The 25,406-nt window shown below is 43.0% G+C and overlaps 1 protein-coding gene across 4 annotated transcripts in view; it reads left to right on the top strand.

Annotated features, from left to right (window-relative positions):
• The window catches only part of LOC102301082 (filamin-B), a 64,865-nt gene that overhangs the window by 35,342 nt on the left and 4,117 nt on the right, over positions 1–25,406 (top strand). For 2 of the 4 annotated variants that reach the window (XM_014338922.2, XM_014338920.2), the window contains 33 exons: positions 880–1,016; positions 1,319–1,512; positions 1,612–1,725; positions 2,511–2,654; positions 6,958–7,081; positions 8,967–9,127; positions 9,701–9,791; positions 9,975–10,129; positions 10,296–10,413; positions 11,959–12,038; positions 12,194–12,379; positions 12,475–12,789; positions 13,553–13,670; positions 14,055–14,255; positions 14,907–15,080; positions 15,167–15,329; positions 15,722–15,882; positions 17,107–17,398; positions 17,722–17,875; positions 17,953–18,142; positions 18,226–18,473; positions 19,300–19,383; positions 20,593–20,698; positions 21,180–21,320; positions 21,552–21,680; positions 21,769–21,942; positions 22,210–22,368; positions 22,460–22,663; positions 22,779–22,931; positions 23,017–23,139; positions 24,466–24,732; positions 24,937–25,074; positions 25,164–25,279. In XM_014338922.2, coding sequence (XP_014194408.1) covers positions 880–1,016; positions 1,319–1,512; positions 1,612–1,725; positions 2,511–2,654; positions 6,958–7,081; positions 8,967–9,127; positions 9,701–9,791; positions 9,975–10,129; positions 10,296–10,413; positions 11,959–12,038; positions 12,194–12,379; positions 12,475–12,789; positions 13,553–13,670; positions 14,055–14,255; positions 14,907–15,080; positions 15,167–15,329; positions 15,722–15,882; positions 17,107–17,398; positions 17,722–17,875; positions 17,953–18,142; positions 18,226–18,473; positions 19,300–19,383; positions 20,593–20,698; positions 21,180–21,320; positions 21,552–21,680; positions 21,769–21,942; positions 22,210–22,368; positions 22,460–22,663; positions 22,779–22,931; positions 23,017–23,139; positions 24,466–24,732; positions 24,937–25,074; positions 25,164–25,279 — 5,314 coding nt within the window. The remainder of the gene's footprint in view (positions 1–879; positions 1,017–1,318; positions 1,513–1,611; positions 1,726–2,510; positions 2,655–6,957; positions 7,082–8,966; positions 9,128–9,700; positions 9,792–9,974; positions 10,130–10,295; positions 10,414–11,958; positions 12,039–12,193; positions 12,380–12,474; positions 12,790–13,552; positions 13,671–14,054; positions 14,256–14,906; positions 15,081–15,166; positions 15,330–15,721; positions 15,883–17,106; positions 17,399–17,721; positions 17,876–17,952; positions 18,143–18,225; positions 18,474–19,299; positions 19,384–20,592; positions 20,699–21,179; positions 21,321–21,551; positions 21,681–21,768; positions 21,943–22,209; positions 22,369–22,459; positions 22,664–22,778; positions 22,932–23,016; positions 23,140–24,465; positions 24,733–24,936; positions 25,075–25,163; positions 25,280–25,406) is intronic. The other 2 variants (XM_014338923.2, XM_014338921.2) reach the window with 1 other exon arrangement.

Here is a 25,406-nt window from a genome sequence, read left to right as displayed (position 1 = left end):
CATGAATCTGAGGGATAAAACTGAACTGTGTGTAGTTCAGTCTTAAAATCTAGACCTCTTCACAGGTCACAACAGGTCAGAAATTTCCCTCAGCCTTCACATCTTTGGGGCAGGGGAGTTGAGAACCCCTTTAACAGGTTTCTGTTTTGTTTCATCCGGCACTCACCATTAGCTCGCTAAACTAAGCTCAGAGGAAGAAACTCCTTTATATAAGGAATATAAACTATAGCTGATCTTGAATCTCACCAGTGTCTGTAAGTCCAGATGTGGAGAAGATGGATGAGCCGAGAGGCAAAACTCCCAGGCATAGGTAGTCCGGTGACCTCAGCCTTCACGTAATGCCTCTGTACTGCAGTGCTTTTATTCATTATTTCAGTTTAAAACTTCCAAATTTTGGAATTTTCTACTGAAGTGATGCCTGCCTGCCCTTTAATTTAAGATTGATGCTCAAAAGTATATAGAGGTACATTGGGGTTTTTTTGTAGTGACCTCTTTGGCCCAGTAAGCATAGTTATGGTTTGTGCCATTGGTGGGCATAAGTTTCAAAAGGCTAAGACAAAACTGGGAAAGTGGAACATTTAAAGGGGAAAAACTGTAAATCCGCACAGGCAGTTTTATTTGGAGAGCAACAGACATGAACTGCAGACTCTGTGCACACACACTGTAACTGCAGTGTCGGGTTTCAGTCCTGTGGGGCACTGTGGTTGGCTTGTTTGTTGACAGTCTTTTGGGTGATTTCAAACTGTGTAGCGGTATTTAGACGCACGCGCGCACACACACACACACACACCATGCTGTTTTTATGCATATGTTGTGACATTACCAAAACAGCAGCACACTGTGTGATCGGATTTCTTTTTATTTTTTCCCCCTCTCCAGTCCATTTGAAGTAACAGTTGGTCAGGAGGCGGGGCCTCAGCAGATCAGGGCCTGGGGTCCAGGTTTGGAAGGAGGCATTGTGGGTAAACCTGCCACCTTTGTAGTGGAGTCCATTGGCACCGATGTGGGAGTGTTGGGTGAGTGATCACACCTGGTTCAGGTTCACCTGTATTTATCAAGCTGCTGCTGAACCAGCAGAAGACATCAAATCTTTTCACCAATCATAATTTCCTTCACTACATCCATAAACCTTCTCTCGAAGGGGGATTGGGCTTTGAAAACAAGTGAAGGGGTTAAAAATCATACGCTACATATAAAAGATGGATGTTGCCACTTCAGTACTGGTTGCAATTTTGAGCCTGAAATGTTACCACTGAATGTATCCAACCTGCAGTTCTTTACACCCTCACTAACTTAATCTAACCTGCTGTGTCTTCAGGTTTTGCCATCGAGGGACCTTCACAGGCCAAAATCGAGTGCGAGGACCAAAATGATGGGTCATGTGACGTTCGTTACTGGCCAACAGAACCTGGCGAGTATGCCGTCCATGTGACCTGTGATGAAGAGGACATCGAACACAGCCCCTTCATGGCCTTGATCATCCCTGATAACAACACTAGCTTCCCAGATAAGGTCAATGAGACTCTGAACAAACAAGAGCACATGTTCAGGTGTTTTTAATTGAACAATGAACATTTAAGTTGGGGAATGACTTTTGTTTTACGTTTGCAGGTCCAGGCTTACGGGCCGGGGCTTGAGAAGAGCGGCTGTGTCGTCAATCAGCCTGCCGAGTTCACTGTGAACGCTGAGCATGCTGGGAAAGGACCTCTGAACATCACAGCTCAGGTCAGAAGCAGAAATCCTGCCCCAAACTTTTAAGGATATATTATTATTTTTATTTTTATTTTTTTGCAATAATGCCTACCATTATAAACAAAGATTAGCTTAATATTTGTTCACCTTTAAGTTATATTTTTTTAATTACTGTAAGAAAGTTTCCAAACATGACTGTGGGAATAAACGTGTGGAATTCGTTTTTGCATCCAGTTCCTCATAGTTTGATCATATGGTGAAGTTCATGTTGGTTTATGAGCTACATGTAGATGAACTAAATCAAAGTTCACAGGTTGCATGCAAAGTGTGTGAGTGCAGTTAAATGTGCTATGCTTAAGACATTTTTGACCATTTGCCACTCAAACTGCTTAGCCATGGGGTGACCCAGTTTTTGAAGCTGTTAATTCAATGTGGTGTTTTGAGTGTGAAACCCTGAGATCAGACCCAGGACCCAGGGAAGACTTGCTGCTTTGGGTCTGCTTCAGTGTCACCCTGAAGATGGTGGTGGGAGTCTGCTTAGCCCTGCTGAATAGACTGCCAAGAAATGAATGAACAAATGGATGAAATGTGCTTTTGTTTGATGTGGTTGTCAAGTTTGTCTGCCTGCTTAGTTCCTGGTGCTGTCTGTCATGTAATTGAACTATGTTCATGGTTTCATAACAAATCCTTCAATTAAAGAAGCTTTAATCAGATTTCCCATTATAACAAGAGAAAACGATACCATTTAATTCATTCAAATATATTTTTTGTACCCATCTTTGTCCTATTGATTAACTGACTTCCTGTTTGTTTGTCAGGACGCAGAGGGACTTCCTGTGGAGGTCAAGATGAGGAGCAAAGGTGATGGACTGTATAGCTGCTCCTACACACCCACCTCCTCTCTCAAGCACACCGTGGCTGTGTCCTGGGCGGGAGTCAGCATCCCCAAAAGCCCCTTCAGGGTAAGCAGCCAATCACAGAACCCCGTTACTACAGGAAATGATAATTCCCTGCCCAAATCTGAGCATCTTGCCATTGCAGAAAGCATCAAGGTTGTTCAGTCGGAGCATTTAATTAAGACGGAGAGAGTAGAAGTTGTTCAGTCAGAGCTGAAGGTAAAAAGTACAGATGAGAGCTGCAAAACTAAGAGGCCTCTGATTATCATAACTACATCTATCGAGGAGAGGTACACCTCTTAGTTTAGGTGCACAGAGGTTCATCGTACAACAAAAAATTTAAGAAAAACTTTAAATATTATAAGAATTAAACAATTCACATGAAGAAATGGTAAGATGCATGGATAAGCCTGTAACTCAGTAGATTGCTCATTACATTTACATTCAAGTATCTGGTATTCAATATACCTTCATAAATGTGTTCAGTTGGACGTGGGAGGATATCTGTAGTTTGGGTTAGTGAGTTTGTTTTCTTCGTCAAGGAAACAAACCTTTCTCTCAGCGTGTATCTGTAAAGCGTCACAATCATCAACAGATGGTTGTTAGAGGAAGGAATCAATATCTCGTGTCTGATCAAAAATTTAGAAGCTGAAATGTTTTTGATTTTTCAAATGTTTTAGTTTACACTGTTCTAATGAACTCCGTCATAGTAATGTTGTCACTGTAACTGCTGTTTGTCCTTCACATTATCACTTAAAACCCCTAATCTTAAAACTTATGTCGACTCTTGATGTAACCACAAGACTGTAACAAGTCTTCTGCACTGTAACCACTGTCCATGCATTTTTATTTTTTTTGTGTAACACTTTTTGGGTTTGAGTCCCACCTGAAAATCACTCACCTGAACCTTTCTGATCCCAGCTACAAACCAGCTTTGACGTATCAGCAGTCATCATCTCCAAAATGTCAGTACTCGCCATATAAACCAGCTAGATTCATGGGTCATAACCCTTAAGAAGAATCCTAAACTGAATTTGCTCAAACTTTTTAGGCAGTGCTCACTAAATAGTCTACAATGTAATGACCCCTGTGGTGCTATATACCAATAACTATCAGTTTTGTGAGCCAAACTTTATTCTTCGGGTTACAGACAAAGCTCCAGTTTTGATTTAAAGAAAAAACAAACTCTTTACTGTAAGTATTAATGATGTCACAGAAACGAGGGCTGCTTTTTGGCATCTCAGATTTTGATTTTGGGCATGAAGTGAGCAGCAGCCTCATGATGACATCGCTTTCAGGACTACATTCAGCCTTTTTAAGTACATGCACTTAAGATTTAACGACATTTCTAATGTTTGGTTATCATTTAAAAGTAGACTTCTTCAAGGGGGTGGATCCTTTTTTAAAACCCTTAATGGGATTGGATTAGCAAAATACTAATGTCTTAGTCACGAAAGTGGTTTCCTGTCAGAAAATTGAAAGATAAAAATGTTTTCTTTTCATTTTTGACAAACTAAAAATGTAGGAGAGATCATGCAAAAGTAACTACACTAGCAACTCCCATCATTGGTATAAACGTGTCAAAGCCTTCAGGCGTAGCTGGTTTAAAAGATTTTGACATTTTGGATTTAGCCTCAGTTTACCAGAAATTATAAGACTCAAAATAATGAACTCTAAAGAATGACAGCATTCTTTAGAGTTCACATTTATACTCTGCAAAGCCAGAGAGGTTCAGATAAGTGAATCTTTAACAGCATGTTTGTTGTTGTTTTTCCTCCTGTTAAATGTGTTCATGTTCAGGGAAAACCTTTTCATTCCATGTGTGTATTTAATGAGATCAACACAATCTTTCAGTGTAAAGTTGCTGACGTGTGAAAGTCATCCGCATCAAACATACGTTCTGAACACAGATGCAGTTGACCCATGATTTTGAGTATCAGGGCAAAACTGAGTGAAAAGGTTTTCTTTTTCTATTCATGTTTACTAACCAGTCTGTAAACCTTTTATTTTACTTTTTGAAATCATTGTTTGAGTTGCTGCTGTTTGTTTTGAAGCAGTTTATCGGCTTTCTCCTTCTCTTTGATACAAGTTTAGTTCCACATGCATTACACACAAGTCCCATGAGAAACTGCCGCAGAGTCTGAGATTCATGACGATCCCAGCAAGCATGAAGAGCTGGCAAAGACATTCAGCTTGTTGCACGTCTGTTATCCTTTCAAAGTGTTTAGGGCTAGACTAGACTTTCAGAAGTTTTTGTAACAACCTGACTGATTTCTGTAGTGTTCACGGTGGTCCATAAATCACTTCAGCCGATGGACACCTTGTGATGTCTTAGTCACTGATTGTTCAGCAGGCTTGTTCTGAGCTGCAGCGACTTGCGTGCAGGCTTCCTCGTTCTGACTGCGCCTTTCTCGAATTTCAGTGAAGATACTTTGGGTGGATAAAATGCAAACAGACGCACCCAGCTCTCAGCACTGCTGGGAGCCTACAGCAGTGACACCTTTTTAATCAAACGTGTAGGAAAAGAATCCAGCATGGGAAAGAGGTTCATGGTTCAAATCTGGCTCAGTGTAAACTGTCCACTGCTGTGCTGGTGAGCTACAGACGAGGGAGTAAAGAATCTGTTTAAAAGCCAGAAACTGAAGCAGAAAGTTGATTCTTTTGTGTCAACATGAGCTCACTTAGGCAGCTTCCATACACACATTGTATCTAAGGTGCAAAGTCCATCTCTGAATCCCTCTGGGAACTTATTTGGGCAGTTATTTTTAGAAGTTCTCTCGGATGACTGAAGCAGTTTATGACTCCAGTGTTTACTGCGACATAAAGTCCACACCATGTTAGCAGCTCTTTTTATGCTGTCTAATTTACCCACTAGTGAGTGGACATGGTGTCTGTCGCTCCCTAAGCCGAACGGTTTACCGCTGCCTGCTGTGTGTCAGAGCGCGTATCGTTTATCTCCCGGCTTCTTTTGTGACTAATCCTCTGGAGTAGTTGCAGAATAAATCAACCTCTACACCCTTTGACAGTCTGCTTGGGTTGGGCTTTAAAAACAAGTCTGAAAAGAGCACTCATCAGCTTAAACACAAGTTGCAGAAACTGTTTGCACTCATTGCACTGATTTCTACTTTTATTATATAGAATGAGTCGATTTCCTTTTTTAAACATCTGTAGTGACTTAATATCCTTTAAATCAGCTTTTAGAAGTTTGCAGAATTGTTTTCTTTCCCCTCCGTTGGCGCCTCATTTGAGATTTCTGTGCTTGCATTTTTGTTTTAAAATATTCCCAGTAAATCTGTAACTAACGTGTTTACTGAAACCAACTTTAATTTCAGTCTGTACTAAAACAACAAAGCACTTAAACACTTTAATTGCCACAAGTGGAAGTTGATTTCAAAATAAATGAACATTTTATTTAAATGTTGTTCTGTGTTTGGTTCATTTCTTTTTCTTAGACTTTGCTCATTCAGTTTCTTTCTTTCACTCGTTCACTGATTTCTTGTTTAAAGCAAAGTACAACAAAATCTAAACGCTACATGCAAATGCAGGGAAAGGGGGAAGTGACCAAAGACCAGGCAAAACAAAAAGTCAGAATCCTGAATCGGACCCAGTAACTGTGTAGCTGTGATGTGGAATAATTATTGTACAGTCTTGCACTGGAGATGTTATCTAAATGGCACAAAGGACATTTAAGACTTTGTTTCTTAAAAAACAAACGTTTTTATGATGGTGGTAAAATTTTAATATCACATCAAGACACTAGAGTTTCATATGGAATCAAGTTGATCATCATGAAGTAAATTTATGGCATTTATTAGTTGGACTTTTCCCCCTTTTTAAATGCCAGAAATTCATATTGAAGTCCCAGCAGTTAGTTTTCTGCACCTGTGAAGTTGTTAACCTGCACTCCGGCAATTTACTGTTTCACTTTTCATTCAGTGTCTTTTTATTATCAGTTTTTCAGTTTTATTAGAAATGCTCTTTACTGTTTTAGAGTAAAATTGCACAACTGTGTACATTGTAGATGTGATCTGCCTGTAGAGAATTCACTGTTTAATGCCACCACCCTGGTTTATTGCTACACCTTTCAGATGCTTTTTGGAAACATTGAATCCTCCTCACCTGCTTTCCTCTTAAGTTATAGCTGTGTGAAGCCAGCATTAATAAACGTGATGTTGAAATGTGTTGCAGTAAATATGCTAAGAATAAATTAAAAAAATGAAAAGCTGTGCATCTAGTTTGGAGCCTTGTGGTTCTCTGTATTATAGCATTCATTGTTTTCTTAATTTTATTTTTTTTCTACAAAATTTGACTGCCTCACATCCTTAAGGAGATTGAAATAAGTGATGTCACTTCCTGTTGGTGCCCGTAGGTAAATGTGGGTAAAGGCAGCCACCCCAACATGGTGAAGGTGTTTGGTCCCGGAGTGGAGAGGAGTGGACTGAAGGCCAATGAGCCCACACACTTCACTGTGGACTGTTCAGGAGCTGGAGATGGTAACTCGAACACACTAAGAATCATTTAGACAGGAAATCCTGACTGTTTTATGACACTTCAAAAGAACTTAAAGGGGATGTGCTTTTCTTTGGCTGGGACATTAACATGTATAACCTTAAACAGTGGTGGATCCACTTGTACTTCTGTGGTGTCACAGAGTAGATATGCCTGATGTGGCCATTAACCCAAGATAATAGCTTCTAATTTAGACCCAGAGTTGGGGGGGGGGGGGGGAGAAAGAGAGGGGATTTGTAATTTTATGCTTTGTATTTGGTCAAGTTGTTTCACAAACTTTGGGGTTTGAGTGTTAGGAGTGTGCTAAACACAGATAAGCAAGGTGTGTTCTGTTTCAGTGTCAGTCCAAGCAGCAGTTTATTAAAAGCTAACAAAGTATCACAACCGTAAAACAACCGGTTTTGATACCAATATGCCGGTTCAACACCAGACTTCAGATTTGGATATTCTAAAATGAATCAACTGGAAAAGATTTGAAGCAGAAAAACGACTTCCATGAACAAGTTAAGTTACGCTGACTGTTCTGTGACGTTCGAGAGAGTAGCCTTCTCCTTTTTTTTTTTTTCCCCCCTCTGATTTCATCATCAGAGGGTACCCACTCCTACATTCATTTCCATTCTGCTGCATCTTATGAACTCTTATCTAAACTTGCACTTCAAACAAGTCTGAGGACGACTAGTATTTGTCACTGCATTAATGAATAGAGACAAAGCACACGTTCAGGTTTGAGTGTGCATATATTCTTTTAATGTGGTGGGGAGCATGTTTAGGCCGGTGCATGCGGGTGATGAAGCATGATCCTGTGTTACTGCTCAGGAAGGGTCAGATGGATGAATTTCCTGTTGGGATGTTTCTGCCTTGAGATCATTGCCATGACATACCAGAGGAAAGAGAGGGGGGGGGTCGGGGTGTAGGGTATATTACTGTAGTATCATTCAAAGGCTACATTCATTTTAAAGTGAATGCACATGTTACAAACAATGTGTTTGTTTTTTTACTCTGCTCTGTGCCAAAAGAGCCGTTGAAATTCAATTCAGCCTGGGGGCAAAAAAGTAAACTGCTCTAAAAGGCTAAAAGAATTATTTGCAAATGCTACTAGAATTTATTTATTTTCAAATCATAGTATCAGTATGTTCAAACTGGAGAAAGCAACACTTATGTAGATTTATTTATTTACTTTTCTTCCATGTCATTTTCATGACAGGAAACGCTGCTTTTATAAATTCCCCCCACCAAAAACACACAAAACTTTGCCACAGTGGTGATGCTCATATTTGTGTGTGTGTGTGTGTGTGTGTGTGTGTGTGTGTACACATAAAAACTGCATTTGTTTTTTTTAATCTTCTAGAATTAAATTCTTAAACATTAGAGTATGTGCAGTGGGGTAATTTGAGCTTTTTCTTTGGGACAAGAGAGAATTGTGAAGGTCATCTGCTAACACTCTGTATAGAAAGAAAAAGGGTTTCTGAGGGGTTTCTCGGGAGTGGTTTCAGGTTATCAGTGGTTTCCCTTCAGGGGTGGGCAGTTTCTGTTGTCTGACATGGTTTCTTGTCCTTTTCTTATCTCTCATACTCTGAATTCCTCTGTTGTGATTGATAGCTCGGGTCTTGTGCTGCAGGGAGTGCCGATTGTGTTGCACAGGTGGCTTATTGTTTATATTAGAGTTTTTGGCAATGCACCATCCCGGAGGTGTGAAGTGTTTCTGAGACGAGACGATTGACTGAGGAGCAGAAACGGAAGCAGGCAGCGCCACCTTGTGGCAGCCGGTGTATACACTGAAACTATCATCGGCCAAGAAATGAGATTATTTGGAGTCTGAGTCATAACTGTATGTTCACGATATGGTTATGGTCAACTGTGTTTGTTCAGGTGATGTCGGCGTTGGGATTAAGTGTGACGCCAACATGATCAGCGACAAAGAGGCTGACGTGGATTTTGATATCATTCCCAACGCCAACGACACGTTCACAGTCAAATACATCCCTCCTGCTGCTGGAAGGCTCACCATTAAAGTCCTGTTCACTGACAAGGTACAAACACACTCCTGAAAGGATCGCCCTCTGGTCTGAGTGCTCGCTGTCTACAGTCTGGAGTCAGAAGTGATCACATTTAGATGAGTGTGGAATGCAGAGCATGATTTACTCCATAAACTGCCTGCAAAGTACAGATAATTTCTATCAATTGATAAAATACTAGTTTTTCCCCTAGTGTTTTAAGTCAGCTTCAAGTCAGATTTGATGAATTAATGAGCGCCAAAAAGACATCTTTCTATTTTAATGTTTTCATCATTTCTAAGTTGCTAAACCTGCTCGGATTCCTACTTGTATACCACTAGTGAAATAGCTCACTTTTTTTCTACGGGAGAAGTCTGATGTTGGTGAAACACAACATAGAAAAGAGCGAGTGTCTCTTAAAATCTGTTTGACCTCATGATTTAAGGCTTGTATGAAGAAATGCATCGATTTTTCTGCGTTAAATATGACGTGCCAATAAATGTTTTTCTTTTTTGGTTTTTTCTTTTCGCTGCATAAGCTATGCTATAGAATGTCCACTTTTAAGAAAAAAAGGTCTTACTGTGATTTTATTCTGGTTACTTCACACAGGAAGTTCCTCAGAGCCCCTTCAGTGTCAAAGTTGATCCTTCACATGATGCATCAAAGGTCAAAGCAGAAGGTCCTGGACTGGCTCGCACTGGTGAGAGAGTGGATTTAATGGGACATTAAATTTATTAGGATAGGTCTTAAACAAAAATCTGTCATTGAGCCCGGTCTTTTAAATCAAAGGTTAGTCCTTGATATGATCTGTTATTTGTAGGCGAGACTGTGACAGTATACAGAGAGCATTATTACAAGTAACCCCTTCTCTTATTCTGTCCAGGTGTGGAGAGCGGAAAACCGACTCATTTCACCGTGTTGACTAAAGGAGCAGGTAAAGCACCGCTGGACGTTACCTTCTCCTCTCCCGTGAAAGACTTTGACATCATCGATAACTACGACTACTCTCAGACTGTCAAGTACACACCTGCACAACAGGTACATCAGATTATTTCTAGTGCTTTTTATATTTTGGCAAAACCGAACACTTAAGGTTCGTCATGTCAGAGTGTCACAGATCTTGCAAACTGTCCAGAGTCATGATGGTAAATGAACATAGTGCTTTTAGTGTTTGTTCCAGAGTAAATGATCAGTTTCTTTGCAGGGGGAGATGACAATCGTGGTGAAGTTTGGAGGCGACCCCATTGCCAAGAGCCCCTTCACAGTTGGAGTCGCTGCACCACTGGACCTCAGCAAAGTCACTGTGGATAACATGGATGGAAGTAAGTTGACTTCCTCTTCTGTTAACTTCCTCAACTGTTTAGAAAAGTTTTCTAGCAAAGAAAGAACACAAGTTATATCTTAAAAATAAATAAAAGATTTTGTTTTTCTGACATGAGCAGTAAAGCATAACAAATGACTGCTTATGCTTCTGCAAAAAAAGAATATCTGCAGATTTGCTGTTGGTTCTTTTATAACATGCAAGGAACTTCAGGATGGTTCCTTCCCATTTCTGGTACATGAGTCGTTTGGTTTTGTGTTTTGTTTTTCTTTTGTTTTTGCTTCCAGGGTCTAATGAGAATTGATGAGTACTTTTCATCGGAGATGAAATCAAAGTTAAGCATTGTACAAATGTTTGACTGTAATTAAAGTTAGTGACAGTCAACAGAAATTGTACAAGAGTGATCTGGATGTTGAGCTCCCGTTCTATCAGTCATCAGTTTTAGTGTTTGTTTTTTTGTTTTTGGCCGTTTGGCTCTTTTGCCATCAGAATTATTGTCTAAAGGCAAAGAAAGATGCCCAAAGGATTTACTTTACCAAATGGACCATCCCAGCCTTGCCGTAATGGTCTATTTGATTCACCTTTTATTGTTTATTTTATTTTCACTTGCTAAATACGGGACAGACTTGACTGGGGAAAGAAAGAGGGGAAGAAAAACAGCGGAGAAGAGGGACGGGGATGAAGGGCAAAAAACAAAAACCAACAAAATAAGCAGACAGAAAATACATATATCGATCACCTGTTGAGAATGAAAAAAGAAAACAAGCAGAAGAAAAAAGAAGAGCAATATAATAAACAACATCACGATGATCTATGGGAATATAACAGTAAATACTAAATATTAAACATTATTGTGCAGCACGTAAGATCGACAGCGCACAGTGTGCTTTGAGGTAGGAGCCAAAAAGGGTGTAGTTTGTGTGTGTGAGCACCCGTGTGTACACCTGTGAGCATGGACGCGCTTGTTTTTAAAAGGTTCCTTCATGTAATGATCTGCTAGAGGGTGTGGGGGGGCCACAGCCCCGTCCTCCAGGGCATGAAGCAGGTATGGAGGAGATCAAGACTCCAGACATCCAGAGGCCCCCAGAACACAAGAGACCAAGGAAGACCAACAGAGGGGCAGCCGCGCCACTGTCCCAGAAAGAGCTGAGGAGAGTCCCAGATGAGGGCTCACTCAGCAGCCGCGGAGCAGAAGCCAGGGGGAGTTGCAGTGACGTGCCCGTGAGCTCCGCCGGCAGCCAGCTGTGCCTGAGTGACCGAGCCCCAGGCCGAGAGGCCGGGGGCACCCCACCCCCGAAGTGGCCCGAGCGAGCCCCAGGCTCCAGGCCATAAGCAGCCACCAAGGAGTGAGCCGGTGTGTACCCGGGCGCCCACCCCCGGACACAAAGAACCACCAATGCACTGATGTCTGAGGGCGTCTGCCAGGGGAAGTGGTGGGGGGAGATAGGCCTCCATACCTTGGAGGGCCTGAAACCAGTTTTGGTGTTAACAGAAAGTTTCTAGGTACTTCAGGAGCAGCCACTTATAAGTGACTAATGTCTTTCAGGAGTGGAGGTTAACCAGGAACAGCAGTTCATGGTGGACACAAAGGGTGCTGGAGGTCAAGGTCACCTGGTGGTAGAACTGGTGAGTGTCAGAGAAACCTCATTGACCTGTGTGGAAAAATATAACTGTTAGTAAGAGTCAGTCTTTTTATTAAGGTTGGATAAGGAAAATACTTTTACCAAAAATTTTAAATTCTGGAAAATCTGATTGTTTCCTTTCTGCATATGTGGTGTTAGCTGAGTCCCAGTCAGCAGGCAGTACCTTGTAAAGTTGAGCCTCAGCCCGGTAAAGCAGATGTCAGTTTGGTCCGTTACACCCCCACAAAGGAGGGAGTGTATGCTGTTAACGTGTCTTATGATGGACACCCCATCCCAGGAAGCCCCTTTCCTGTGGAGGCCCACCTGCCTCCAGACCCCAGCAAGGTAATATCAGTTTGTTCTGTAACCTGACAATTTTACTTGGTCTGTTTTAACATGTTAGACACCTATCATTAATAATGCGTTACATCTTGTTTTAGGTGAAAGCCTTCGGTCCTGGTCTGAAGGGAGGCTTAGTGGGGAACCCGGCTGAGTTCACAATCGACACCAAAGGTGCCGGCACTGGAGGTCTGGGGCTGACGGTGGAGGGGCCGACCGAGGCCAAGATCGAATGTTCAGATAACGGCGATGGGACCTGCTCAGTCTCCTACCTGCCCACCGAGCCTGGAGACTACCTGGTTAACATCCTGTTTGAGAATGTCCACATCCCCGGATCGCCATTCAGAGCTGACATCCAGATGCCCTTTGACCCCTCCAAGGTGGTTGCCTCAGGATCAGGCCTGAAGAGAGCCAAGGTGAGAGTCTGCAGAGGGAGTGAAATCTGGATGAGTGCAACAAATATGCTGCTACAACACTGCTTCTGAATTTCTCTGCAGCTCAGAATTTTGGCTCGTTAATCTTAAATTTGTAAAGTTAGCTGCTCTTTTATGTGGTGGTCTCTGGGTTTCAGTAGGGATGCAGAACCACCTCCTCCTCCCCACTTCACCCAGTAATATGTTCCAGTCTTTGTTGTAGCAGCATTTTCCAGTCTTAGTGGGAGTTTCCGTCATATTGCACAAAAATCTTCATAGCTTTTGACTGTATGGTGTAATTTCCTCCACTGGGTGTGTTACAAGCAGCAAGAAATGTGACAAATTGACCTGCACTTGATCCATGATGGCAGCCTTTCCTGCTTTTCTTACAGCCGGTGGATTCATTCCTCTGTTTAGGGAAGGTGTGTGTGAAGTGGTGACTTCTGAAAAGTAGTGCCAGTCAAAATGTGTGACTAACTAGGGAATGAAAAAGGGTGTCCCACATGAACTGAGACACCCGGTCAGCCAATATGTATGTGGTGGACTCTGCTGAAATGCAGCCAGGAAGAAATTTTCAAGTTCCTCAGAATTTATTCATGCAATAGGCACAAGTTCAGTTTTTCATTGTTCGAAAGTTGTGCTGCTTTTTAAGTTCCTTAATCTCATCTCATCCTGTCCTGTGTCTGCTTTAGAGTCTGACTAATCCTTTAAAATACTCTCCTGTCCTGAAAGTCATAAAGTCTGATCCATGTTACTGTCTCTTCAGGTTGGGGAAACCAGTGTTGTAAATGTGGACTGCTCTCAAGCTGGACCGGGTGAACTCAGCCTGGAGGCTGCGCTAGATTCATCCCCAAGCAGCCCTACTGGTTCAGGCCTGGGCTCAGGTAACTATTTAATTCAGTCATATAAAAGTTATACATGTTCAAAAGCACATTTAAAAAGCTGTATTCAAATAAAGGCAGAGCCAGCCATTATTCACTGTTTATGAAAATTGGGATTTAGAGACTTAAAAGAATATTTGATGATCAGTTATTTCAAGTGAAGAAAGTTTCCATTTCGTCCCCTTTGCTTCTTTAACATGCCTCACCAGGGGGTAAGTGTAGAGCTTATTTAATATCATGAAATATGGCTGGAAAGCTGTCGTTTGGCTTTGTCAACAGACATGTTCATTGGTGAGATTTTGTATGTTTAAACTCCAGGTTTTCTGTTTTAAAGCAAAAAATTTTGGTGGTTCTCCATGTAGCACAAATTCTAATTTCATATTCCAGGTGCAAAAGCGAAGACTGAGATTGTGGATAACAAAGACGGGACCTACACGGTGACCTACATCCCTCTGACTTCTGGCATGTACACCCTGCTGCTGAAGTATGGAGGAAAGACGGTCCCTGGTTTCCCTGCTAAGGTGATGGCGGACCCTGCTGTGGACACCTCCAAAGTCAAAGTGTTTGGACCTGGAGTGGAGGGACAAGGTACAGTATATATTTAGTTTGATACAAATCCAGTTTAGGAAGAATAATTAAATGAGTGGCGTTCAAGTTGAGCAGTACTGTTTATTTTTTTTCCTGTTTGGTTTATTTTGCTTTGCATTATCCTGCACAGTTGAATATTATACAAGTTAGAAGTCATAGCAAGTGAATTATACAACTTAATAGCATTCGCTACAGTGGTTAATGAACCTAATATGATCATCCCAAGCACACGGCTGAGAGTACATAAGCTCCACCCACCTGCTTATGTTTAATTGAGGGGCAGCCAATCACAAAACAGTTTTTTAAATAGGGTGGCCTTACAGGGGGAGGGGATAAAATGGCTTATGTCAGACTGGGTTTAATTGAGAGACTCCACTATTGTGCTGAACTTTGAAGTGTTAATATTCAATGCTTCTCTTCATTTTTTGTGAATTGAAGAATTTTGTGTTGAGGGACTGTGTATTTTATGTAGTATAGTTTTTAACACCCTTTGTGATATCGGGGTAATTTCCAACTTGATAAAACTCCTTCATAAGTCAACAGGTAGAGGTGACTTGACAGCCTGAGTAAGTTTGGTGATGATCAAAAAACCTCTTGTGCCCAGTCAGAGTTCTGCTTAAAACACGCCTTCCTCTGTTTCCCTCCCTCCAGCTGTTTTCAGAGAAGCCACCACAGAGTTCACAGTGGATGCTCGTTCTCTGACCCGGCGGGGTGGCGACCACATAAAGGCGGCGGTCAAGAACCCGTCTGGAGCTCTGACAGACTGTGTGGTTACAGACAAGGCCGATGGCACCTACTGTGTCGAGTACACTCCTTTTGAAAATGGTAACGCATCCAGTCAGAACTGAACTGCTCAACATAAAACCTTTTTGTTGTGAAGTCCGTTTCATTTGTGTCAATCTTTATTTTAGGCGTCCACAGCGTCCAGGTTCTCTATGATGACACTCCAGTTCCCAACAGCCCATTCAGGGTTTCTGTGTCAGAGGGATGTGACCCGAGCAGGGTGGTGGCTACTGGCCCCGGGCTGGAACAAGGCCTGACTGACCAGCCCAACAACTTCAACATCTTCACCAGGTACTGCTGGGCAATAAAGTATGCACGTATATCCTTATAAATAAGGAGCAATAAAGTAGATAACTGTATGAGTCAGTAAAGATTATAGTTAACTGACAGAAAACTGAAACTACACTTTTACAGGGAATATTTAATTTAACTCTTTGGTTATATTTTTAAATGCACCATGTGTGACGAGGCATTATGCCTTTTTGTTTCAGTCTTTTTTTTTTAAAGCTAATGCGAACAAAAGGTAAACATTTTGTCATTTGTGCGCAACATTTGTGCGCAAATGACAAAATTGGCAATCAAATCATGTAAATCATCCTGTATAATCTGCAAACATTTGAACATTTTGACAACCGTTGGTAGATAATTATAGTACAAATAATTTGGATGTGATGTTCCTTCAGAGGGGCAGGTATTGGTGGCCTTGGCATCACTGTGGAGGGTCCATCAGAGTCTAAGATGTCTTGCACAGACAACAAAGATGGCAGCTGCAGTGTGGAGTACATTCCCTTCACACCAGGAAACTACGACGTCAACATCACCTATGGAGGAGAACACATCCCTGGTGAGATGATCTTTTTTTTTATTATTATTTTGGTTCCCTTACTAGCATAATAAGCTGTAGCACAGGGGATGGTTAAACCTGTAAAGCGTGCAGGAAAAACCCTACCTTTTTTAAAAGGGAAATACAAGCATTCAGAAACAGTTCAGAGTAAACCAGGTGAGGTGTTTCAGGCATGTCCACGCTGGACACAGAACACGCTGGAAAGATTATTTCTCTGAGCTAGTTGAGGGAACACCTCAGCATCCTGAAGAGTTTGAGTTTAACAACCCTTGTAGTTTATAAAACAACTTTCTTTGAGTGTATTTCATCTTAAGACCTTTAGCTTAGACTGCTGCCCTTGCAACTCAAAGTTGGATAAGGAGTGAATGGAGAAAGAATTTCATTTGTTTGAGACAATTTTCAACTGCAAGTTGATCACATTTGAGTCTTCTGTGTGTGAGTTGGTTAAAATAGGATGGAAAGATCAGTATTTCTGGACCACAGTGGAGCTCTGTGGCATAGATAAACAGGAACTGGATCCAGATGGTTTGGGTCAGTTTTCTGAGATTTGTTGACAAAAGAAAGAGAGAGAAGAATTTAATCCGACTTAATTCTGGTAATGTGAGAAGGCTCATGAATGGAAAAAATCTGAGGAGGAATGGTTCTCATCAACATGAAAAACAGGAAAAAACTAATTTAGCACAGCTTCACTAAGCTGTTTCACATGTGTTCATCCCTTAAAGAGCTTTAATGTCACTTTAATAACACTTTTTTGCCTTTTCTCTCATTTGTACCTATAAACAGATGCTAATGATAAAAGGTGCAGTTAATGTTTAGTTGACATTACAAAAATGCTGTTATTGGTTGTTTGAAGACATGTTGAGGGTTTTGGCTTAATGTTTTAAAGATGTCAGTTTTAAATTTCTTCGACTGTGGTCTGAAAAGTTCTCATGTTTCTTTGACAACTTTTATGCGATGACTTCTGCAGAGTCATTCAGCAGATACTGCAGCACTGTTATCTCTGTAACTTGTGGAGTGATTCACAGACATGTTGTCAGACAGTTATCCAGTATCTAGGAGTGCATTTTATTAGCATTTATTAAGAGGTGGCTTCACTCTGCACATCTGTCTACATGTCTGTGATGTCTCTGCTGCATGTGCTACAAACATTAAAGTGTCAAACAGCACGCTCTGCTACGAGTCTTGCTAGTTGTGTTTACACCTAATTTATTTTTCTGTACTTAGGGAGTCCATTTAAGGTCCCAGTTAAGGATGTGGTGGACTCTAGTAAGGTCAAAGTTTCTGGTCCTGGAGTGGCGTCAGGAGTCAGGGCCAATATCCCGCAATCCTTCACAGTGGACTGCAGGAAGGCCGGCGTGGCGCCCCTGGCTGTGGCAGTCGCTGCTCCCAAAGGCATTGCAGAGCCTGCGGAAGTGACTGATAATGGAGACGGGACTCACACAGTGTCCTACACGCCGTCTGTGGAGGGACCGTACTCGGTGGCTGTAAAATATGCTGAGGAGGACGTCCCACACAGGTACACAGCTGTAGCAGTACAGCAACAGGAGGAGTCGGGCAACTTTTGTGAAAATGTATACATTTGATTTGTTCTGGTTTGTTTTAATTGAACTGCTGACACCTCAAATGATGGACTTAAGCTAAATTTAAGATTATATGAAACTACAGTGACTGATTAACCAGATAAAAATGCATGCAAAGCAGACCTTTTGAGTCGATTCACTCTAACAGCCAGAGGTGAACACTGTATTACTCTATCGCTGGTAATTTTTGTCCCTTTGATATCTGCTTGCTGTTGTGGTTCATACCGTTGATCAGTCTTTACTGTCTCTGATCTTTCAGTCCCTTCAAGTTTCGGGTTCTGCCCACTCACGATGCCAGCAAAGTACGAGCCAGCGGCCCCGGGCTGACCAGCGGCGTCCCCGCCAGCTTCCCTGTTGAGTTCAATATCGACGCTAAAGATGCTGGCCAAGGCCAACTGAGCGTGCTCATCACGGTCAGTATCACACACATAAGCATACACACACTAAAGTCGACCCCACACAGATTGTTATTCACTTCCTTCCTCTTCAGGACCAGGATGGCAAACCTAAGCAGCCCAGGATCCATGACAACGGTGATGGTACATACCGGGTATCATACGTCCCTGACCGTGCTGGCCGGTACACCATCGTTATAAAATATGGTGGCGATGACATCCCAGCATCACCTTACAGAGTCCGTGCCACAGCAACTGGTGATGCCAGCAAGTGCACCGTGAGCGGTATGTGATCGGAGTCTGACAGAAGGAATCAGGATCATTTATTTTTAGAAGTCTGATTAATTCACAACGTGTACTTCTCCCAGGTTCAGGCGTGGGTCCCACTGTGGCCATTGGTGAGGAGCTGGGTCTGGTGGTGAATGCAAAGGGTGCTGGTAAAGGGAAAGTGAGCTGTGTGGTGGTTCAGCCCGATGGCACAGAGGTGGAGGCCGAGGTGCTGGAGAATGAAGATGGCACCTTTGACATCTTCTACACTGCGCCAGCTCCTGGCAACTACGTCATCTACGTCCGCTTTGGAGGGGAAAACATCCCACGCAGTCCCTTCAAAGTCACGGTGAGAAGAGAACTCATATTAGACAAACACTTTGAAAGCAGATGTCGCGGTCATCCAGAGTATCAAACATGTCCTTGTACACTGATTAACCTCATCTCTTAGTTTGACTGTTTGTTTTGTTTCTTTGTTTTTCCTGCTCGTTGTATTGGGCCTTTCATCGTCTTTCCTTGTTTGTGTGGGAGTGATCGTTTTCTCCACAAAGTCATGTCACAGTGGAAGTAATTTTATTTGAACTGATGCGTATTTCAGTCTTAACAAAGCAGCTGTCTTTAGGCTGCACAGACAGATAAATGGTATTTCTTGAACTCTGATGTGATCAGATGTGAAGACTACATTTTAAGTGGATTAAAAAAAAAATGGGTGGGCTTTTGTGCTTACAGCCAGAGCCTGGCCAGACCATATCAGGCATATCTGACATCATATAGATGGTGTTTAGAGCAGTCTGATGCCTAAATTTTGGCTGGACAATAAAGGCCGAATGCATAATGGTTCTGCTTTAGAGAAACTTGCATAACTAATTAGAAATAAATATCCTCAAAGGGTCCTCAAAAATGGAGGGCAACAAAAATATAGGAAATTGATGCTATTCTTCTCTTATATTCCTAAAAAGTTTATTCCAGCCTGATTAAGTGGGTGGAAATATGAGAACTTGATGTAATTTCTTAATGTTAAGGACAGAACACGTAAGATGTTTCTAGCCATTAATGGAAACTGCTGGTGGTGATCGCAGGTGTTTGCTTTCCACTCCAAACATAACTATGGACTTTGTGTAAAGAGACTCCCACATGTGTGTGAGATGTGTTAATCCTTACTGTCATGTCACCAGGCTACTGATGAGGTACCCATGATGAAAGGGCAGACATCTCTACAGCAACGGGCCGCTCCCCCTGGGGCTGGCTTCAAGCCATGGGTACCCCATTACACACACTTACACACTTACACATGTTTTTAAGCCCTTTAGCAGATCGTTAGTGTCCTTTGGAGACATCTGATTCCAACTTTATTCTGCAGCAGAACAATTGGCCTTAAACTGGGGTTAGAAACATTAATTGGTTCATGATTTGAATAATAATGGTAATGGGGAGGGTTACATCTTACCAGTTTGGGCATAATCACTGACTCTAGTCTTTATTCGAGCGAGCTGCAAAAGAAATCAGATGTTTTAGAAGCTCTTTGGAGGTGCAGGTCTGTCAGTAAGCTTATAGACACAGATATTGCAATGTTCTTCAGCTCACCTGAGCGCTGTACTAAGTTATTCAAGCAGGGATCTTTCTATTATCTGGATTCCTTTAGCCTCATATTGGATCAGCGGTGACATGAAACTGGATATCCACTCACTCAGTTAACCCACACGTCATGACTTTTTCTACTAAAAATGATCACCATGTTCCTTTTATGATGCAAGATAATATACAATTGTAATTATAGTTGATACTGATAAATCTGACAGCTGAGAGCTTTCATCCTTTGGAATAGGCTTTATTCTTAAGACCTGTCCATTTTCATGTGACCGCTTAGTCTGATCACTCTGTGTCAGGATGGCTTGAACCAGATAAGAGAGAAATCCTGGGAATGTTGAACCTGCCTTGTAGTACAGGCCCCAGGGTTGGTTAAGGCTGTGCTGCAGTGTGTGGTTTAGGTCGTCTTTTTCACTGTTTGGAGGACAGTATTTATAGAACACACTTTATTCCCACGCACCCTCTCTGTTGCGGGTGAATGGCTGCTGGTTGAACACTTAACTCCTCTCTCACTGCACTCCTTAGTGTATTCACTCAAACACTTTCTTTCCTCCATGCCATCGCTTCACAAACCACCATCTGTGTGCGAGATGCATTGCACAAAGGTGTTTTTGAGGGGGGGGGGCTGTTGTGGTGGTAACCTTTGCTCCTCTTCTTTCTTGGTGCACTCTTCATCACTGTGGCTGCATCAGTCACCCCATCATCACCGTCATCCACCTCTTCCTTCCTCATCCATCCTTCATTGCACAACTCCTTTTCAGGATGCCCTTGTGTGGGCGGAGCTTGGAGGCAGCATGCTTGCATTTCAGGTTGCTGAGAACATTTTTTTTTCCCCCTCACTGACATGCTAAAGTCTGTCTTTGTGCCTGTCTTGTATTCAGGTGAAGTCTGAAAGCTACCAGCTAGATGGTACGAGCGTTAACGGCAGTGGCTTCAGACCTTTCGACATGGTGATTCCTTTCGCACTCAGGAAGGGAGAAATCACCGGTAAGGAAGAAAGGGATGGATGGTCTCAGTGAATTTGTGCTTATTTGAGGTGTTGAGAGACACAAGGTGTTATCATAACAAAAAAAGCACCAGCAATTCTAGAAAAATTTTCACAAGTTATTTAAAACTTCACTGCACACGGTAAGTGATTAAACACAAGAAATGCAATTTATTCAGATCAGCAGAGGCTGAGGACACATTTTCAGCTTTCTGGGTTTCTCTGCGGTACAAAACCTGCATACTCTGCCACCTGCAGCAGTATATTAATTTTTTTTGTGTGAATCGACAGATGTGAGTAACCAGTAAATTGAAATGTGGATGAGACATTCATGGGTTAATATAATCAGTTTAGTTATTAGAAATGTCACAGGCTGTACAAACTAATTTGTTAAAGGGGGTCAGAGTTTAAGACACTGACCAATAAATGGACAGTCTGACTCTTCCATTATAAAAATGGCTAATCAAGAAACTTCGCTTACAGGTGAGGTGTTGATGCCTTCAGGTAAATCTGCTCAGCCTCTAATCACAGACAACCTGGATGGGACGGTCACAGTGCAGTACTCTCCTACTGAGGCCGGTCTGCACGAGATGCACATCAAATACAACGGCACGCACATCCCAGGTAAACACATACACTCATGTGGCATTAGCACCATGATTAGAACCCTTATAGTGATAACTACTGAGCTTGCTCCTCACAGGGGCCTCGGTTTGTCAGGATAAATCTTGGTGGGGCGTATGAATTGAGTTCTGATGTGGCTGGTTGGGTTTACCGAGGGCTCATGAATTTCACAGTATTATTACTACTACTGCAAACTTAGTTTGCTGTAATTAGGTTCACTCTGTGTTGCAGAATCTCCCCTTCAGTTCTATGTGAATCACGCCAGCAGTCCCAACGTCACAGCTTACGGTCCTGGTCTGAGTTATGGTGTCGCCAACAAGTTGGCTACCTTCACAGTCTTCACAGAGGACGCCTCTGAAGGTACGGGTTATACATTTTATTTTTCATTATTTAACAGTCTGTTTTGACTCAGTTCAGTCTCGCTGACCAAGCTCGTCTCTCTCTCCAGGAGGTCTGGACCTGGCTATCGAGGGTCCGTCCAAAGCAGAGATCAGCTGTGTGGACAATAAAGACGGGACCTGCACTGTCAGCTACCTGCCCACGCTGCCAGGAGACTACAACATCCTGGTCAAATACAATGACGAGCACATCGCTGGCAGCCCGTTCACTGCCAGGATTACCGGTCAGGCACCAATGCACAATATTAGTACTGTAAATTGTCTACCAGTGTAGCTTGTTAGCTCACTTGTTTAAAAAAGTTGAGCTTGTTTAAACAAGTGATTATTTTGCTACTGATGTAGACATGAAATCAGATTTTTTTTTTTTTGAAACATTAAAGAAATGGGTTTTTACAGTTCTCGTCTCAATAATTTAGCCACTGTAGTCTACACTGGGTTTGCTATATTTTGTCATCTAACACTTTACCTTCTTACTTCTGTTCGTCTTTCAGAGGACAACCAGCGGCGCTCTCAGGTCAAACTGGGCTCGGCTGCAGATTTCTCTCTGGACATCAATGAGACGGACCTCAGCCTGCTCAGCGCCAGCATCAGGTCGCCCTCTGGACGTGACGAGCCCTGCTTGCTGAAGAGGATGGCCAACAACCACATCGGTAAGATCCACAAAGGCACATTTGAAACAAATGAGTACAACATTTACCGAAATTGCTCCTCTCACCTTCAACTCGTTTCTCCTCCTCACAGGTATCTCCTTCATCCCCCGGGAAGTGGGCGAGCACCAGGTCAGCATCCTGAAGAATGGTCGTCATGTCGCCAACAGTCCCATCACCATCATGGTCGTCCAGTCTGAGATTGGCGACGCCAGTCGAGTCAAAGCTCACGGTGACGGCCTCGTCCAGGGAACCACCTTCAGCAACTCGAGCTTTATAGTCGACACGCGGGAGGCAGGTCAGTGTCGGCTTGTTCTAAACAATGCATTTATTTTCTAATATAAACTCAAAATTCTTCCTTTGAAGCGCTAATAATAATGACATCAATGCCAATGATGGCGATCTGTTTCCAGGTTATGGCGGTCTGGCTCTGTCCATTGAAGGTCCCAGTAAAGTAGACATCCAAACAGGGGACATGGAGGACGGGACCTGTAGAGTCACTTACTGTCCGACCGAACCTGGAAACTACATCGTCTCAATCCGCTTCGCTGAGGAGCACGTGCCAGGTAGAGAGGAGCAAAAGTAGCTGAAAAACAGTTTGTTCAGTGTTCTAATGAAGCGTGCAACTTAACGAACGTGTGGCGTCAACAGGAAGTCCGTTCACAGTGAGGGTGACGGGTGAGGGTCGTATTCGGGAGAGCATCACCAGACGACAGAAGGCGGCGTCTGTCGCCAGTGTCGGGAGTGTGTGCGACCTCAGCCTAAAGATACCAGGTACACAGACGTTTGGTGACTATGTTCATGATGTTGCGTGTGTGTAACACAAACTTCAGGAAAAATAGAACCAAATGGATGTTTTGTTTTGTTTTGGGCCGTCTCTTTAAGTAGATCAGAGCTGCTCTCTGTCTGAAACTTCAGCTTTTCCCAGTTTTCCTCGCTGCTACTCTGTAGTCTGTAGTCTCTTTGACCTTTAACTTTTCTTATTTCCCTGTTCTATCATTCCCTTTCTATGAGAACTTTTCACTCATCTTATTTCCTGTCTGCCTTTTATCTTTCATCGATCTTTTACTTTTTTTCTTCTCTCTTGTCAATCATGTCTCTCCTTCTCCTCAGCTTCTCCTTGTTTCCTCCTCTACTGCCTTGTTCCCTTCTCCTACCCCTCAATCCTTTCCCTTCCTCTGTATGCTCTCTTCCTCATCTTTTTCCTCCAGTGAGCTGGTTCCTCCTCGTCCTGTCTCGGCAGCTCCTTTCTCACACCACCTACCGCTCCTACTGCTCTCTCTGGTGGTCTGGAAGATCCAGCGTTCCCATTACTCAATCCTCTGCTGCTACCCGGAATCAGAACCTGTCTCCTGGCTGTGTCCGGCTAGTCTCTGGCCTCTCCGGTCTGGTGCTGGCAGGGGGAGCCAGAGCAGTGAGGGGTGTTTGGGTTGTTGATGCCCCCTATTTGGGACGCAGTGCTAGGGTGGAGGGTGCGTTGTAAAACTAGCTTTAACTGCTTTATTTTTTTAAAGTGGGCATGAAAGATTCCACTTCATCTTTTATCAGTTTGTTTTGATACAGAGTAATTTTTCTGCATCACACACAAGGGAGTGCTTGGCTGCTCCTACCTACAGCAGCACCAATATAAGATTAGGGGAACTTTAGTTTAGTTTTTATTTTTGTGTTATGATATTGATAAAGACAACTGGTTAAAGATGTATAAAAGCAACCCTTGTGACCCTCAAGGCAGGTGTTCTTGGGTAACTTGCACGGTTGCATTTGATCAGTAAGTTGTGAACTGGATGGTAAAGTTTGCACTGTGCAAGCAACCTCGCAGTTGTTCACTGTATGAAGGACCGACCTTGTGTTACTTCTGATTATGTCTCTTGGAGGTCGTAGCACAGTTTAATTTGAGTTAAATTTCCTTAAACCTCTCTTTTCCTTTTCTCATTTGCCATGCCTGTCCTTACGGTCACAGCAACCGGTTCTGGTATGTTTCAGCTTTAATTTGGTCTGAATAACAAATAAAATGACGAACTCATGAATGATCATGTGGTGAATCAGTCAACAAATGCACACAAATGTAAATGTATAAATGTCTCCTTCCTCTCTTCTCAGCGATCGACATGCAGGACGTCACTGCTGAGGTCACCTCCCCCTCTGGAGCCAGTCAGCCAGCAGAGCTCGTGGCCACGGGTAACGACGCCTACTGTGTGCGCTTCGTGCCCACTGAGATGGGCGTGCACAGCGTGAGCGTCAAGTACAGGGGCGTGCACGTGCCAGGCAGCCCCTTCCAGTTCACTGTGGGGCCGCTGGGTGAGGGCGGGGCTGGCAAGGTGAGGGCCGGAGGTCCAGGACTGGAGGGAGCACTGGCAGGAGAGCCAGGTACGCACAGAACACCGGATCCAAAAGTCTGTCCATTAAATGTCAAAATTAAAGAAACTCATCCTGTTCCTCTGTGCCACAGGCAACACTGTTGTTAAATAAAGTTTCACACAGTGCTACATTGGTTTTTACTTTTAAAATGTGGACTGATGGAGAAGGATCTGTGCTTTGTGAATTTTCAGTTTTCTTGTATCTTTTCACCAGCTGAATTCACGATCTGGACGAGAGAGGCAGGAGCTGGTGGTCTGTCGGTTGCCGTGGAGGGACCCAGCAGGGCTGAGATCTCCTTCGATGACCGCAAGGACGGATCCTGCGGCATTTCTTACGTCGCTCAGGAGCCTGGTAGATGATTCACACACGCTCACGCTTTACCTGCTGGCTGTTTGCTGATGTGTTAGACTGAGTTTCCTTCTTCCCGCCTCCTTTTCCAGGTGATTATGAGGTTTCGGTGAAGTTTAACGACCAGCACATACCCGACAGCCCCTACCTGGTTCCTGTTGTCGCTCCAGTGAACGACGCCCGTCGCCTCTCTGTTGCGGGTCTTCAGGTGAGGCACGAGGAGACACCTCCACACCCAGCCTGCCCTGCTTGATTAAAGGGCGCTGATGAGGCAGTTGCATAAAAATGTGACTTCATTACCAAAGCAGGGACTCGAATGGTTTGGGCTGTTAATC

Source organism: Haplochromis burtoni, unplaced genomic scaffold, assembly GCF_018398535.1.
Source record: "Haplochromis burtoni strain Fernald_Lab_line unplaced genomic scaffold, NCSU_Asbu1 Contig_183, whole genome shotgun sequence".
NCBI classification, from domain to species: domain Eukaryota; kingdom Metazoa; phylum Chordata; class Actinopteri; order Cichliformes; family Cichlidae; genus Haplochromis; species Haplochromis burtoni.
The sequence above is the reverse complement of the archived record's forward strand: the minus strand, read 5'-3'. Positions and strand labels throughout refer to the sequence as shown.